This window comes from Mercurialis annua, linkage group LG4 (genome assembly GCF_937616625.2).
Source record: "Mercurialis annua linkage group LG4, ddMerAnnu1.2, whole genome shotgun sequence".
NCBI lineage: Eukaryota > Viridiplantae > Streptophyta > Magnoliopsida > Malpighiales > Euphorbiaceae > Mercurialis > Mercurialis annua.
The window spans coordinates 19,418,537-19,435,201 of NC_065573.1; the positions used below are offsets into that span (position 1 = coordinate 19,418,537).

The following is a 16,665-nucleotide window of genomic DNA, read 5'->3' on the forward strand; positions in this document are numbered from 1 at the left end:
TTATGTTGAAAATAAAAGTGAATTTAATTTTTTTAACAAATAAACATTAACTTAGAGAAATAAAACGAATTTAATATTTTTTATTAAATAATTAAAATAATATTCTATACCGATAAATTTTATTTTTTAAATAATATGATAACATCGCACTTAGAGGTGTAAACGGACGTTGATCTTGATATATGTCAAATTCGAAGTTGAGTATGTTATATAAACTTACAAGTTCGAGCTATCTACTTCCATTTTTATAGGAGACATATCAAGCGGAAGTCTGAATGCATTTCTAATTTTTTAATAATTTTTTATGTTACCTTTTTTTTAAACTAATGTTGAATATTTCTTGAGTAAGGGCCTCATTCACGAAATATACTCTAATATTTAAATCATATTTATTTTGATAAAATGATTGTTAATATAATTTTATTAAATCTTTAAATTATAAATTATTTAACTTTAAATAAAAAATAAAATTAATTAATTCTTTAATTATATTAAAAAATAAAAGTGAACTAGATTTTTTATTTTTTAAAAGTAAATATTAACTAACCTAAATAAAACTAATTTTAATAGTATTTATTAATTATTAAAATGATACTTTATATCAATGATTTTTTTTAAATAATATATAACAACATCGCACTTACAGAATTAAACAGATGTATTCTCAAAAAAAAGTAAACAGGCGTCGATCCTCATATATGTCAATTTTGAATTTGAGTGTGTTATATAAACATACAAAACAAAGCTGACTGCTTCCATTTCTAATAAAAAATAATAATAATAATATTTTTATTAATTTAAAAAATTATTTTTACTGTTAATTTAAACATTATAAAAAGTTAATTAAATTACATTAACATCTTATATTATTAATTAAAAATTATATATTTTTTAAAATAAATTTTTATATGAAAACAATTACAATGACTTTTTTTACATAAAATTAAAGTGTAGGGACCTTATTTGTATAAATTAAAAGTGCAGGGACCTTATTTGAATATATCAAACTACAAAACTGAATATTACTCTCATTAACGGCGCGTGTACTGTACGCGCTAACAGAACCTTAACAGAGGGACTTTGGGATGATGGAAGTTAAAGTGCAGGGATTTAATAATGGGGTACTTTAGTGCAGGGACCTTATGTGCAAAAACAGAAAAGTGCAGGGACACGCAGATGTATTAAGCCATTTATTTACGGTCGGTTTCATTTCTCTGAACTTTTCACAACAAAAACCGAAACCAAACTGAATATTTTTAACACCGAACGGGACCATATTTTTGGTTTGGATTGGTTCAGTTTTTTTGATTTTGGTATTCTTGCAAACAAAGGATCAATTCACCCTCTCAATCTGACACGAAAAAATCAAAAAATTATTTTGAACGGTTTTGAATTAAATAGACCCACAACTTGATAAAACCGAACAAACCATACCGTCCTTCAGAGAGTTTAACGCATTCTCTGATTTAGAAAGACAAAAAAATTCAAACAGTGTTTAATATTATTTTTATTTTCTAAATTAGTGATTATAAATTTTTAATTTTCAAATCTTCCCTTACATTTTAAAACCTAAAAAATCATTGTTTTTGAAAAAATATTGAAAATTTTTGTTGACTTTTTTATATTCCGTATCCACTGGACCACTACTGCCGCCACCAACCGCTGGAGGAGGATCACCAGCTCCTCCTCCGACGTCCCGTTACAGGTGGGTAATGGCGGTGGGTCTCTGTGGCGGCAGGTTTCAGTGGCAGTTTTCGGAAGTCGGTGGTGGTGTGGGTCGTTGCAGTGTGTTAGCATTTTTTTGTTAAGTTACAGGTTACATTGATCCGCTTTTGTCAAATTGCGGGTCTGTTTGATATGTTTTCTTGCAAAATGATTTATTTGATATTTCGTCCTAAGTTGAGGGGGTAAATTGAATTTTTATTCGTATTCTTGCACAACTCTGTGTTTTTGATTTTCCCCAAAATAAAAAATTTAGGATAAAATTATTACAAGAATTACTGTCAGTGTTTGATTTAAGTAAAAGTTAGTAGATACAAACAAAATATTTAATTAGGATCCTAATACAAAACAGATTAGGATTAGAAAATCCTGAATTGCTTCAGATTTAAACCTAAAAAACGCTTATAAATACAATAGTTGGCATAACTTTTCTAATGAACTATAACTACAGTACTAATACTGGTCTTTGTTTTGGGTAATTAATTAAGATTAATCATGGATTATCATTATTACAAAAAGCTAGAAGACGAGGAAGAAGAACATCAACAAGGTTCATTCAGGAGTCTAACACATTTGTCCGTAGAATTTATATGCACTTGTTTGTTCTGGTTAGCGGTCGGAACTAGTTTACCGCTGTTCTTGATATTTAGAATAATTAGTGCAAGTTCAACCACCCAATCTAATCCATTTTTGAGATTTTTAATCTCAAACAGTACTGCAATTGGACTCGTTTATTTGGTTTCGTTTCTTGGAGGATTAATGTTAACGGTCGATTTTTATTTGAAAATTAGAAGATCAAGAAGGGTTGGTATAAATATGAGGCATGAAGAGGAAAATTGAAGCTGTAATTCAATGGTTTTGCGGACTTTAAATTTCTGGGTTAATGGAAGATAGATTTCAGGATATTTTTGATAGTTTTATGTTTAATTTGATTATTATTTAAGTCTATCATTGCTGCTGTTTCTTTAGAAAATAGAAGTTTATTACTTTATTGTTGGCTATTATTGGATTGTGGAAATAATTGGTTAGAATTCGGGGTGAGCATCGGTCGGTTCGGCACCAAATAGACCGAAACCGATGGTTTTGGAATTATTCAAACGGTAGACCAAACCGTGTTATTTTTCCCCAAACACGGCAATTTTTTTGACTGGTTGGTCGGTTTAGTTTGATTTTGGTTTTTTGATTTTGGGCAATTTTATGTAATAATTCATGTTTTTATTTTTTGTAAAAATCTCTCAAATTTTAAAAATACTTTCCATGCCTATTTTTTTATAATTAGTCTTCCTATTTTATCCTATGGTGTATTTTATCGATTTTGTTTTTATTACACTTAATAATTTACTCCATTTTCTATAAACCGGACCATTGATCGAATTATTGTTAACCGGACAACTCGGCGGTCAACCTGGTCGGACAAACAGTGATTTGTGGTCTAACCATTTTTAATGGTTGGACTAATATTGGATAGATAATTAAAAATTAAATAAAATACCATTTTGTGGTTAAAGAGACTTGAACCCTTAACCTCTTGTGAAAAAAAAACATTATGATTTGTCATTAAGGCAAAAGCTCATTGTTCTCAATATTTACTCTCTATATATATAGCTGATTATAAATTTAAATTAACTTATTAGAGTAAAATTAATTCTATAATACAAATTAAACATAAACTAAATAAATTTAAATTAAATTTATTACAAATTTAATTATAAATAGTCTAATTTAATTTATTTATTAAATATTAATATAATAATAAATTTATATATATATTTTACACTTTTTATTAATACATGAGTAATACTAATTAAATATTTCACTAGTTAAGTGGTCGGACCCTAAGTGGTCGTGGTCGGATATGTGGTAGTGGGACCCGCCGTTGTGTGCGTGTGCGAAAACTCAATGTAAACTCAATGACGACTTAATGTCAACTCAATGACAATTTAATGTCAATTTTATTATATATATTATTAAAATAATTTATAAATTGATAAATAAATTAATAGTAATTTAAAAGTGAATTATTTAAAATTATATAATTGAGGTTATTTATTATATTTGATTTCTCGGAGGATTAATGTTGACGGTCCATGTTTGTTTAAAAATTGCAAAATCAAGAAGGGTTATTGCTAGAGGGGAAAAAAGAAGGGTTGTTGCTGCGCTTATGGAGGTATGAAGTGGAAAAATTAAGGCCTTAATTGAATGCTTTTCTGACTTCGAATTTTTGGATTAATGGAAGATAGACTTCAGAGTTGTATGGATAGTTTTTTGTTATTTTATGTTTAATTTTATTATTTGTTGTTATTTTTTCTATATACAAAGAAGTTTATTATTGTTGTTATTAAGTATTGTTACTTTGCTCTTGGTTATACCTTGATTAGCTTAATAAATACCTATGTCATTTGATACATCCAATGCACCGGTCAAACTAGTTTTAACCAATGTTGTTAAATCCGGCCCGATGATAAATCCGTTGAGACTAAAGAATTAAAAGTTTAAGGTTTAATTGGAGTTCAACCAAAATTAAACCCCTATTATAAGAGTACAGTCGACCCTCTGATAATTAATACACATGGTGGATCAAAAATTTATTAATTATTAGAATTATTAATTTATTGAATTTATATAAAAAAAATTATAAAAGATATTTTAAAACATCTACATTAATAGATCTAATATTTTTTTTTGATGAATAAAATTATATTAAAAAGCCACAAGAAATGGTAAAGCCAAATCTCTAAACTTTCGCACAAGAAGTGGCACATACAAGATGGCACACTAGAGGCTACGGTTTAAAGAATAGCAAAACAATCAAACACCAGAGTACATGATTTGATAAGGATTTCTAAAAAAATCCAAACCAGAATAGCTAAAATCTCTATTACAAGACTTAAATAAAAAAACTGCTTTCATGAAGCCATTAAAAATAATCGTCTCCTTATTTGCAACTGAGCCAGAAAAAATTCTCCCGTTCCTGCACTTCCATATTTTCCAAACTATCAGAACCCATAATAACTGCCATAATTTCTGATAAGGACTATTATAAACAATACTCTCCCACTGAATCATGAAGTCACAAAAAGAACTCGGGTAAGACCATGCTACGTCAAGCTTTTGAAGAATACCACACCATATGCTTTTAGCAAATTCACAATGAATAAGAATATGTGCTTGTGTCTCGACAATATTACACAGGGAGCATAAGAAATTATCCGAAGCAATAATAGAACGTTTGGCTAAAAAATCAAGCGAGGGGACTCTATTATGTAAAGCAAGCCATAAGAAAAACTTAACTCGAGCAGGTGCCGCTGATTTCCACACTTTCATAAAAGGAACATCATTCTTATTCACATTTTGGAGACCCGAACTATAATTCCTATTTGCCATTCTTTGAGAAACTGAAACAGCAGGTGCACGTGGATCCACAATTGCATGGCCTGCATGGTAAGAGGAGTCATTATGATGCAAATCAAGAAGCCCTTCATGGACTGAATTAATTATGCGAACAACGGCAGCACTGAATGCATCCCTGGCCACACCGGTATTCACAACTGAAGCATCATTGTCCCACACCTGAGATATAACACTATTAACAAATCTGCAGAAGGTGTTAGCCGAATAAATTCCAGAGCTTGAATTTCATAAAACTACATCAACAACAGTGGATGTGTTGTCCAAACGATTAAAAATATTAAGAACTGAATTAAACAGTAATGCCTCTGAACCTCGCAACCGCCGACGCCGACGCCAACCCATAGTCCGAATCTCATAAATAGACGCTCTTTTTTGATTCGAAAGGTTGTATAACCTTGGGAATAAAAACGAGGCCGGACCATTAGCCATCCAATTATCGTTCCAAAATGAAATAGAAGAGCCTCTACCAACATCAAATTTGATATTTACAATAAATAATCCCCGCGCATATTTATCCACACAACAAGATTTACGAATTCCTTTCCAAATAAAAGATAATTTCTTCGCGTCCCCGTTATGAAGACAATCCCAACTCTTAATGGAAGAGCAAGTCGAGATTACTTTAAACCAAAGAGAATTGTCATTATTAATCCTCAATTTCCAAACCCATTTAAATAATAGGCTTTGGTTCCTGATATGATGATTAGTAATGCCCAAACCACCTTTATCGAAGTCTTGGCATATAGTCTTCCAAGAGATCTTACTTAGAACCCGGTTGGAGACATCCCCTTTCCAAAGAAATCGAATCATGTATGATTCTAATTTCTTATAAACAATGTTTGGCATGCTATGCAGAGACATATAATAAACCGGAACACTGAAAAGAACAGACTTGATAAGAACCAATCTTCATGCAGGAGACAGCAGAGAGCCTTTCCATAAAGCCAAACGCGATTTAAACCGCTCAATCACGTGATCCCAAGCACCAATAGCCAATTTCCGCCCAGATAAAGGAAGACCCAAGTACTTAACTGGAAAAGAATCAACCTTGCAACCAACAAATTCTGCTGCTAATAACAAATCATCATCAGACACATTAACTCCCATAATAGAACTTTTGTGTAAATTGATAGTCAAACCAGAGATGATTTCATAACATCGAAGAATTCTAGTAAGGTTCTGAAGCTTCTCCATATCATAAGGAAGATAAAGAAGCGTATCATCCGCAAATTGAAGTAACGAGATAGGGTCCTGATCATCCCTAAAACAGTAACCACTAGTATAACCCATTTCACCTGATTTGTCTAAAATGCGTTTCAACCCCTCCACCGCAATAACAAACAAATAGGGTGAAATTGGATCCCCCTGCCGAACTCCTCTTTTCAGGTTAAATGGCTCAACCGGACTGCCATTAACTAAAACTGAAGTAGAAGCTGACGATAAACAAACACGCATCCATTCCAACCACTTAATAGGAAAGTGCATACACCGCATAACACTCAGCAAATAATTCCATTCAATACTGTCGAAAGTCTTATGAAAGTCAAGTTTAAGGATAAGAAGCTTATCCTTTCTTTTCGATGCCAAATGAACAAGTTCATTGGCAATCATGGAACAATCCAGGATGCTTCTGCCCTTCAAAAAAGCATGCTGACTATCAGATACCAAATTAGTGACTAGAGGCGCTAATCTCAGAGAAAGAGTCTTCGAGAGTAACTTAACGAAGCCATTTACTAGACTAATTGGCCTATTGTCTTTAATGTTATTCGACCCTGCCACCTTAGGAACTAGAACCATAAAAGAAGTATTAATACCAGAAGGGAGATGATTCGATCCATGAAATTCAGCAAAGAATTCCAAAAAAACATTCTTCATAAATGCCCAAGCACGTCTGTAAAAAAAGAAGTTGAACCCGTCAGGCCCTGGAGCCTTTCTTTCACCACAAGAAGAGAGCGCTTTAAAAATTTCCCCTTCACTAAAAGGAATAATCAGTTCCCCTGCCTGAACTTCGGTAATATGCTCAAAACTCAGCCCCGAGAGATCGAAATCTACCAAGTCCTGCTGTCTGTAAAGAGATTTATAAAAATCCCTTATACAAAGCCGAATATCACCAGGCTCCACAAAGACCGAATCTTCTACTTGAATACTAGATATAAAGTTATTTCTATAGTGTTTGGAGGCAATACTATGAAAAAACTCCGTATTTCTGTCTCCTGCAGTACTCCAGTTAAGCCTTGATTTTTGGACCCAAATCGATTCTGCCCTTTTTTCAGCTTGCCAAAGAGCAGATGTAAGATTACCAATTTCTGTCCTTTCCTCCTCAGAAATCACATGATAATCGGCCCTTGCTTCTTTTGAAAAAATCTCTGCTGAAAGCTCATTATTCCTTCTATTTTGGTCTCCAAAAGAATTCTTGTTCCAAGTATTAATAGCTTGCCGAAGCTCCTTTAATCGCAGAGTGAGATTAGTATGATTCGCGCAAGCTATAACCCAACTATCCGCTACAAACTTTGCAAAATCCGGGTGATCCCACCAAGCATCCACTGACCGAAAAGGTTTAGGCCCCCAATTGAAAGTATTCGCTGACCGAAAGCATATAGGAACATGATCGGAGTGATTACCAGGCAAGGCATTAAGTGACATGAAAGGCCAAATCGTACCTGCTGTTGCAGAGATCAAACAACGGTCAATACGCGATTTGGAGTAAGAATTTTGCCAAGTGAATAATCTGCCCTGAAGTGGCATGTCCAGCAACTCAGAATTATTCACAAAATCACCAAAAGCCAACATAGATGGAGAATAGCCAACCCCATTCAGTATGTCCTCCGGATGAATAGTCTCATTGAAGTCACCGCTAATAAAAGTAGTGCCAACAAAACTTAACAAAGACCCTAACTCCTGCCAAAGCAATAATCTCTCTGAAACAAAGTTACTAGCATAAATTAGGATGTGACGGCAATTAACACCTTGGAAAAGAAAATCCATCGCAATCCATCTAGAACCTTTAGAGATCGACACATTACTCAATATCACAGGATTCCAGATTAAGAGTAAGCCACCTGACGCACCCACGGATGGTATCCAATCGAACATAAATTCCAAGTTCGGCCATAATTTCTGAACTAAAAAGTCGTCCACAAACTCCCTTTTAGATTCAACCAAATCAATAAAAGCAAGTTTATGTGTAGAGACCAAATCACGAATAAATTTTTGTTTCCCCATAAACAAAAGCCCACCTCTACAATTCCATGATACAAAAGAAAGCTGTATCGACATGGAAAAAGTAAAAACCCTGAAAAAATAAAAGCTCAAACTTGTTGACGCTTCCTGCTAGATTTCACCTTCTCTGTCAACTTTTTCAAGGTTGCCGATCTCGTTTCCCTTTTGAAGATGCCTAAATCGTGACCAATTTGCCATGTTTTCCCCGCTTCATCTTCCGGAGTAGAACAAACATTGCCTTTTCTTACTGTAACATTTTGTCGATTCATATTGGCAATATCAGAATCAGAAATATCGTTGTGTGATTCCATCTGCATATCAGAACAAGGAGCAATATACCCCAGGGAATTGAGATTCATTAATTTTCTAGGGGTTGATCTGTTAGACACCAGATCAACACTGGTCTCTTTTACAAGATCAACTTCAACTTCACCCCTAACCTCAGATGAATTACCCTCAGCAATTTCAATAACAACTGACACAAGGTCTTCCTTAACACTGTCTGACTCTGATGTAAGGCGAGTAACATCACATGAAGTTTCATCCGCAACCGCATGGAGATCATCAATAATATTTTTAATTGGAAGACCTCCAGAATCCTTGATAATCTCGGCCACATTAGAATCATCTAAATACCACCCACTTGACTGTCAAGATGAACACTGTTATTTCCTAAGTTGTTGGAAAAAACAACGTTATTTTGCTCCTCAACAAACACATTGTCCTTCAACGTAATATTAATATTATATTATAAAAAAACTAACTAAATACACTTTACAATCACTCAATTTAAAAGAAATAATTTTATATTCAATTTAAAAAATATCAATTGATATCAAACTAAAAAATAATTATTAAGAAGTTGTATTCATAAAGTAAAATAATTTTTAATATTTTTTATATTAGAGATACTTTACTTACTTTAATTTATTTATCTAATAGCTTCTTTTAAAATTTCTCAAAAGAATAAAGAAGTCATAATTTGATGGAATTTTAACTTTCACTTTATGAATAAAGGTTAGTATTGCCTCAAATAAATCATCAATTGTTATATATTTTTTTAAAAAAAAATCTCTCTAATAATTAATATTCATGTAGAATATATTTTAAATTTTATTAATTATTAAATAATAGAATTATTAATTATCTAACGTGGAATGAAGTTGATTCTCTCAATTTTCTATTAATTATTAGAATTATTAATTTATAAAATATTAACTATTAGAGGGTCGACTGTATATGTATATAGAATATTATAACTTTTAATCATCATATATATACTAGAAAATAAGGAACATATATATAAAGAGCAATGTAGCGTAGTGTTCTGAAATAATTCCACAAAAATATTATGCAATGAAGGTTTGAATCTAAACAATGTCATTAAGTGCTTCATTTTTTTTTGGTATAAGATAAATGTTGGTTTTTTTGCTGTTAATTGAACCGGAACGGGTTTTACGGTTATTTTGACCGGTTAATTGTTCCAGTTTAACGGTTACCCAACCGGTTTAGAAAAAAACTGCGAGTCTTAAATTAGAAGGGTTTTAGAGCAAACCAAACCGCTGATTGACTAGTTCGCGGGCATATATGAGTTGTTAAGGCACTCTTCTATCTTGAGTGAGGTCGCGGATTCGAACCGTACTCATGTATACACCCAGAAAAATATTGTTCTCACTGCACTGTAAAAATAGCTCTATAAACACTTCTATTGCTCTGTATTACTCTTTTTTTTTGTTTTCTGAAATGAAAAGAGGGATCAGTATTTATAGGCTCAAAAAAGAGCTGCTGGGGAAGAATTAAATATGAAAAATAAATGCTGAAAACGTTCAAGGGATATGTTTTATCTGAAAAATAAAAACTGTTATGTAATAAAAAATTATTTACGTATCTAAAAAAAATAATGCCAACCGAACCATCCTACCCAGACCAGGCCGGCCGACCGGACGACGCGCGTGGTAAATACGAAAGGATTTAACTCCTATCCCGTTCACAAAATTGGGTACTCCTTGGGGCCCAAACCCATATGAGAAATCCAAATTTATAAACTCAGTAAATAGAGTTCTCCTGAGTAATATGGGAAAACACAAAACTCCCCATATTTTCATTTCTAATAACAAGACACTTTTCTTTTATTTTTTGAAATTTAATTAATTCCAAAAATATTTTTTCAATTAAAAAAGATCAACATATATTTATTTATAAAAGGCAAAACCCATACAGAGACCCCTTTACTTTACCGGATTTGTTCGAGAGACCCCTACTCTAAAGTTCACGTTCGGGTTTCTGTACTTGGTAAATTCCAATTTTCATGTTCTTTTGATGGACTGGAGGAACAAAAAATTTGTAAATAAAGGGACTGAAAAAAACTAAAAAAGACCTGAAAATCAAAAATTAGGTTAGAAAAAGGACCGGAAGAACAAATAAATAGTAGGACTTCCTGAACATAAATGGTATAGTATAAGGGCTTCTAAATGGATTTAGCCTTTATAAAATCCTAATATGAATTCCGATTCTAATCAGGTTTGATAAAAAAATTAAGTGCTGAATTTCGACTTGAACCCACTCGACAAGGATTTTCGGGGCAATATTCAATATAAGAGTAGCCCTGGCTGTCGGGTGGTCAGACTTTTGAACAAGCCAAACGAAGCTCAACCTTAATTGAAAATACTATCTCCGTTCTAATAGAGTTGTTCACTTTACCTTTATCATACTGTTTAACAAAAGCAATTATTGTTTATGGATTTTGTAAAATTTTCCTTATTTTTTTTGTCATACCCCTATTTAATATAGGATTCACTTATAATTTACTTTCAATCTACTCATTAGCGGATTTTAAATAGGGGTAATATAGAAAAATTGAGTGTAAAAAATACTCCCTCCGTTCTTTTTTAGTTGTCCATTTATCCAAATGAATTTGTTTATATTTAGTTGTTCATTTATAATTTTAAAATAATATTAGCTATTATCTTACAAATTTAACCCTCCTTAATAAATAACTCTATAACTCAATTTACAAAACATTTATTATATAATAGAGTTATATTAGTATTTACTTCTATTATTTAAGATAAAAATTTCAATATTTTAATATGTACAATTTTGACTAAGTGGACAACTAAACAAGAACGGAGGGAATAGTTATTTTTTAAAAATGAATAAGAGTTTTGGGATAACTTTGTGTCTTAAAATGCACAACTTTATTAGAACGGAGGAAGGATATAATAATACGAAAAAATGACAGAAGGAAAATTGATTGTGTTGTTGACTTCACAAACTTGGTTAAATTTGAAGGTATTGGATAGGATTAGAAATGATTAATATGAGGATTGTGGTGCATTGTCTTGTACAAGGCATCCTCAGAAATTGGAATAATGGTCATCATTTGTTGAGCATGCACAAACTCTTCCAAACATGATCACTCTTGGTTGGCCAACAAGGGGTAAATACCAAGAGTCAGTTGCTTCTATCATTATTACATAATTTGTTCAAATTAAATCGAACTGAATCAATTTTTCTCTTTTTAAAACCGAATTGCACCAAAATTCTGAGAAATAATAATATAATGTTTCAAACCAAACCGAATAGATTGATTTTTGGTTCAATTTGCTTATTTTTGGCTCGATTAATGTTATAATCTGATTGATTTTAATTTTTTAAAAGGCAAAATGTAACTAAACTGAACGTCCAAATTTTTATAATGCAATTTTAAACTGGACCAACTAAATTTGTTGGTCTAATTAAATTGTTATTAATTTCAGACGGTTCTTACACTCCACACTGATGACAATTGCGCAGGTTGTCTTTATTGGTCACGGTAGTGCAGCTTCAAATTAGAGAGTTGACAAGTTATTATATCAAACAGGATCTTATGTTTCCCCTTTCGGCAAATTGCGGCATTTCCACTTCAAGTTCTGTAAGACAAATTATTATCATCCTATAATTTAAGGAACTCTAGATTTTCATATTAAAAAAAAATCATGATAATAAAATAATAATAATTTGTGTACTTTTTTCTACTTCAAGTTTTATATGTACCTTTTTCTATTTAAAAAATTCAAAATGAATGTCTTATTTAAACTTTTCTGAATAAAAAAAAAATCAATTTAATATTTGTGATTATAATTGAAAGTGAAAAGTGTAAATTTAGACAAAACTGACGATTTTATATGATTATGATATAATTAAAAAGGGATTAAAAAACGAGTGTTTTTTAAAATATTTTGCCTATATATCGATTCAGCTATGTTTGAATTTTAAAACATTGATGATAACTTGACTTAATTACTCAGATAGTTTGCTTGTTAAGTTGGTTAATTATGCGCATAAGCAGTTTAATGGTCGCTTTCTGTTCCCCAAATTAGTAGTTGTGGTCAGGTGGATCCCGAGGAGAGCTGCAAAGTCACTAAATCTAACCAACTTTACTCCTAACCCTAAATCCACAAGTCATTACATGTGGCATCTTTCTTAATACTAGCTCCTACTACTATCACCATAATCTTTGACTTTAACATTTGCTTATAATTCAATTTCTTGTATTATTATATAGTAGTAGTAGTACTACATATGATTATATAAACTAATACTTCTTCCGTCTCAATAGAGTTGTATACTTTGAGAATTTTTTTATCCCAAAATTCTTGTCCACTTTTAAAAAATAACTAACTTTTACACTTAATTTTCCTATATTACCCCTATTTAAAATCAATTAATAAAAATAAATTGCAAATGGATCCTATATTAAATAAGGGTATGACAAGAAAATATTTACAAAAACTATAAACAATAATTGCATTTCTTAAACTGTGTGATAAAGGTAAAGTGAACAACTCTATTGGGACGGAGGGACGGAGGAAGTACTACATTTGATTAAAGTTTAAACATCTTTTGTGTCCTTTTGTTAGTAAATGAATGCTGAAATTGAGTAGTAATTAATGACTCAGGATAACTGATCATGGGTGTATTCAAACTATCATTTTATACTTCATTGTTAAGAATAATGTTTAAAATTCTATATATTAGAATTCTATAGTTTGGAAGTATTTGATATTATGATAAGAATAATTCAATTAAAATTTAACAATCCATAGTTTGTAACCCTTAACATAGAAAGAAAACTTTAATGATGTTGTGTTTCTTTAGTTGAAGTAGGTGAATCTAAGGATCATCTTAAATTTGTAGGGTCCAAAAATCACTCTCATGAATTCATCACCATCACTTTCAGCTAGCCCACCTCTAATTTATCCAATTATGTACAAGCTCTCGATATATATTTTTAGACATGTCTATCAATATCTCTTGGTTTTGGCTTTATCTTCACCTAGCTTAATTATTCTAATCATACAATTTTCATTAGGTTGAATTTTGTTAGTATACATTATAACATAAGCAAATAAAAGGGAAAAATACACCAAAATTAACTTTAAAAAGAGTAATTCAAGATAATTATATTAAAAAATTAGATCAAAGCCACACCGACTAGAAATAATAATTTATATAGCCGATTTATAATTTAGTTGATTTTCATATGATAAAAGTATAATATTATTAAAAAAATATACTTATCTAACAACAATTATAGCCCGTTTATCAAATATACAGTGCTTTTTAAAACTTCATTAGTAATTTGGTATATTATTTTCTCGACCTTTATTAAATATACATATAACTCGTTTAGAACAGTCATGATGCAGTATTGTACTTTTATGTGTATAATGCTATTCCATTTGATATATATAATATCTTATGAAGTCAATTATAAACGAAATATAAAAATATATAGCAATAAAAAAAATGATGAATTAACTAGTAAAATTTTAAATCACAATTTATTTGATAATATGAGTTATAATTGTTAATAAATAAACATATTCGTATCATTTATTTGTCTTCTAGCTTTGTCATATTCTAGATTAAGTAAAGAAAACCATATTGTAAAATAGATATATTTGGTCAGGTCAAACTCCATGAGCTGATGCTAAATAATAAATTTAATTTAGTAAACTGGGAATGAACTGGCACAAAAGGCAGTGCAAGGAGATTTAAGGTTATTTATAACAGAAGAATCCTAATTAATGCATTACATGGAGCATCCATGAAACATGGTAATATAAATATTTCTATTTTATCTCATCATTTATTGATTTCTCACTGCCTTTCAATTAAATTTAATTAACTTTCTAACAGTTATGCTAGCAATTGGAAAGGACAGTTTCACATGGGGAGGAAGACTGAAGACTGAAGACAGAAGAAGAGTACCCTTTCTTTTGTCATCTTCAATCTTCTTTTTTTCTTCATCATCAAATTTCCAAATCTTGAAAATTTCTAACATTTTAGGGTTTTCATTTTCTTGATTTTCTTGAATTGGTAATTTCTTGGTTTTCTTTGGTATACAATGAGGAGTTTAGCAACTTGTTACAGTGAACATGCCATTAAAGTATCAGATTCATATTGTTCCGGTCCTTCGAATCGATCTTATATTTCTCCTAATCAAACACCTTCAATTCCTAATTCTGTTACTTGTATATATAAACTCACACTCTCTTCAATTTCTCTAAAAACCTTGTTTATCACCCTCAAATGGTGCAAGAAACTCTTAATTAGCCAACAAACTTTATTTTCCATTGATGTTAGTGATTCCATTTCATCCCCTTCTGCAAAATCTAATTCAAATTCCCATTCTTTCAGAAAAATTAAAGGCTCGAAAACATTCCAATCTTGCAATTCAAAGATTGAGGTTTATTGGGATCTTTCTTCTGCTTATTATGATACAAGTCCCGAGCCGGTCAGCGCGTTCTACGTGGTGGTTTTGGTTGATTCAGAATTAGCCCTATTTCTTGGGGATGAAGATAACGATATTAATGAAGAATGGTTCAAGACCAAAACAAAATCATTGTCCGAATTGAAGTCTTCGTTAGTTTCGCGCAGCGAGCAATTCTCCGGGAACGGGATTTATTCAACGAAAGCGCAGTTTTCTGATTCAGGAATGTCACATGATATATTAATCAAGTGTAGTGGAGATGAAGAAGATCCTAGTCTTGTACTGTCCGTGAGCATTGACAAGAAGATAATTTTTAAAGTGAAGAGATTGAAATGGAATTTTAGAGGGAATCAGACAATTTTCTTGGATGGATTATTGGTAGATATGATGTGGGATTTGCATGATTGGTTCTTTAAACAGACATCATCATCAGCTTCTGGTTCTGCTGTTTTTATGTTTAGGACAAGAAGTGGATTAGATAGCAGATTATGGCTTGAGGAGAAGAGTTTAGGGCAGAAAGGACTTGACCAATCAGAATTTTCCTTGTTAATTTGTGCCTGTAAGAATCCTGGGTGATGGTTTTTTTTTTTTTTTTTTTTTTGCAGTTGCTTTTTTATTATATATACTTTGTTTATTTCTTTCAAAAGAAAAGAAAAGAAAATTCTCTTTGATGATGTGAATTGCTTTCTTTCTTTTCTTGTTTTTCTTTTCTATATAAAAAAAAAATCATTCCCTTTTATACGTCGTCGTTTGTAAGTTACAGGGCTAACTTTTTAAGTCAAAATTGTAGGCATTTTGTTTTTATGTTGCAAGTGTGCATCAGAATATAAAGTAAATTTTGGATTTTGTAATTTGTAGTTATGTTTTCAAACCTGTAATTTTGCATGTGTAACACTTCTACTGTGTTTTGACTGCTGAGATTATGCGTTTTTCGTTTATGAACTTAGATTTTTCATCGATCAGACTTGGTTCGATTGGAACGGGACAGATTCGGTGTTGAAAGTTTTTAAAACTGACCACTAACTATATCTCCGGTAAAAACATAATATCAGCTTGGTCCGAATCTCATCGATCAGACTTGGAGTATTTTTTATTTGGTTATAAAACAATCCTCCACTTTTTCTCAAAAGTACATATAAGTTTTTTTACTTATTTGGACAGAATTAAGTCTTCGAATTTTTAAAATTGAACAATTAAACCCTCGTTGTTTTAAAATTGAACAAATGAACCCTTTTAGTTTATTTTTAGGACACTAATCCCCTCAAATTTTCGGTAAATATTTTAAACATTAAAATTATTTGTGAACTTTTTTTCTATATGATTATAAGAAATATGTTAGCCATTAACGAGTGTTTCTAATGGTATTGGACGAAAAGGGTTATTTGTTCAATTTGAAAATAAAGAGGGCTTAATTATATTAAAAAAAGTAAAAGGGCTGATTTGTACTTTTGTGAAAACCACGAGGATTTTTTTGTACCTTTTGCCAAGGCTTAAATGCACCAAAAATCGCCAATTTTTATGTGTCTTTTGTATTTATTAATTTTGACATATTTAAC

The 16,665-nt window shown here is 31.2% G+C and overlaps 1 protein-coding gene across 1 annotated transcript; it reads left to right on the top strand.

Annotated features, from left to right (window-relative positions):
- Positions 1-14,294: 14,294 nt before the first annotated feature.
- On the top strand, positions 14,295-15,789 carry LOC126676651 (uncharacterized). Its single transcript, XM_050370906.2, has 2 exons — positions 14,295-14,453; positions 14,536-15,789. Exon 2 carries the CDS (start codon positions 14,744-14,746, stop codon positions 15,683-15,685), a length of 942 nt encoding a protein of 313 aa, XP_050226863.1. The 5' UTR covers positions 14,295-14,453; positions 14,536-14,743; the 3' UTR covers positions 15,686-15,789.
- Positions 15,790-16,665: the final 876 nt, after the last annotated feature.

What these genes read in the sequence shown, in the direction of transcription:
- LOC126676651 (XM_050370906.2), top strand. Translation starts at nt 14,744, where the DNA reads ATGAGGAGTTTAGCAACTTGTTACAGTGAACATGCCATTAAAGTATCA.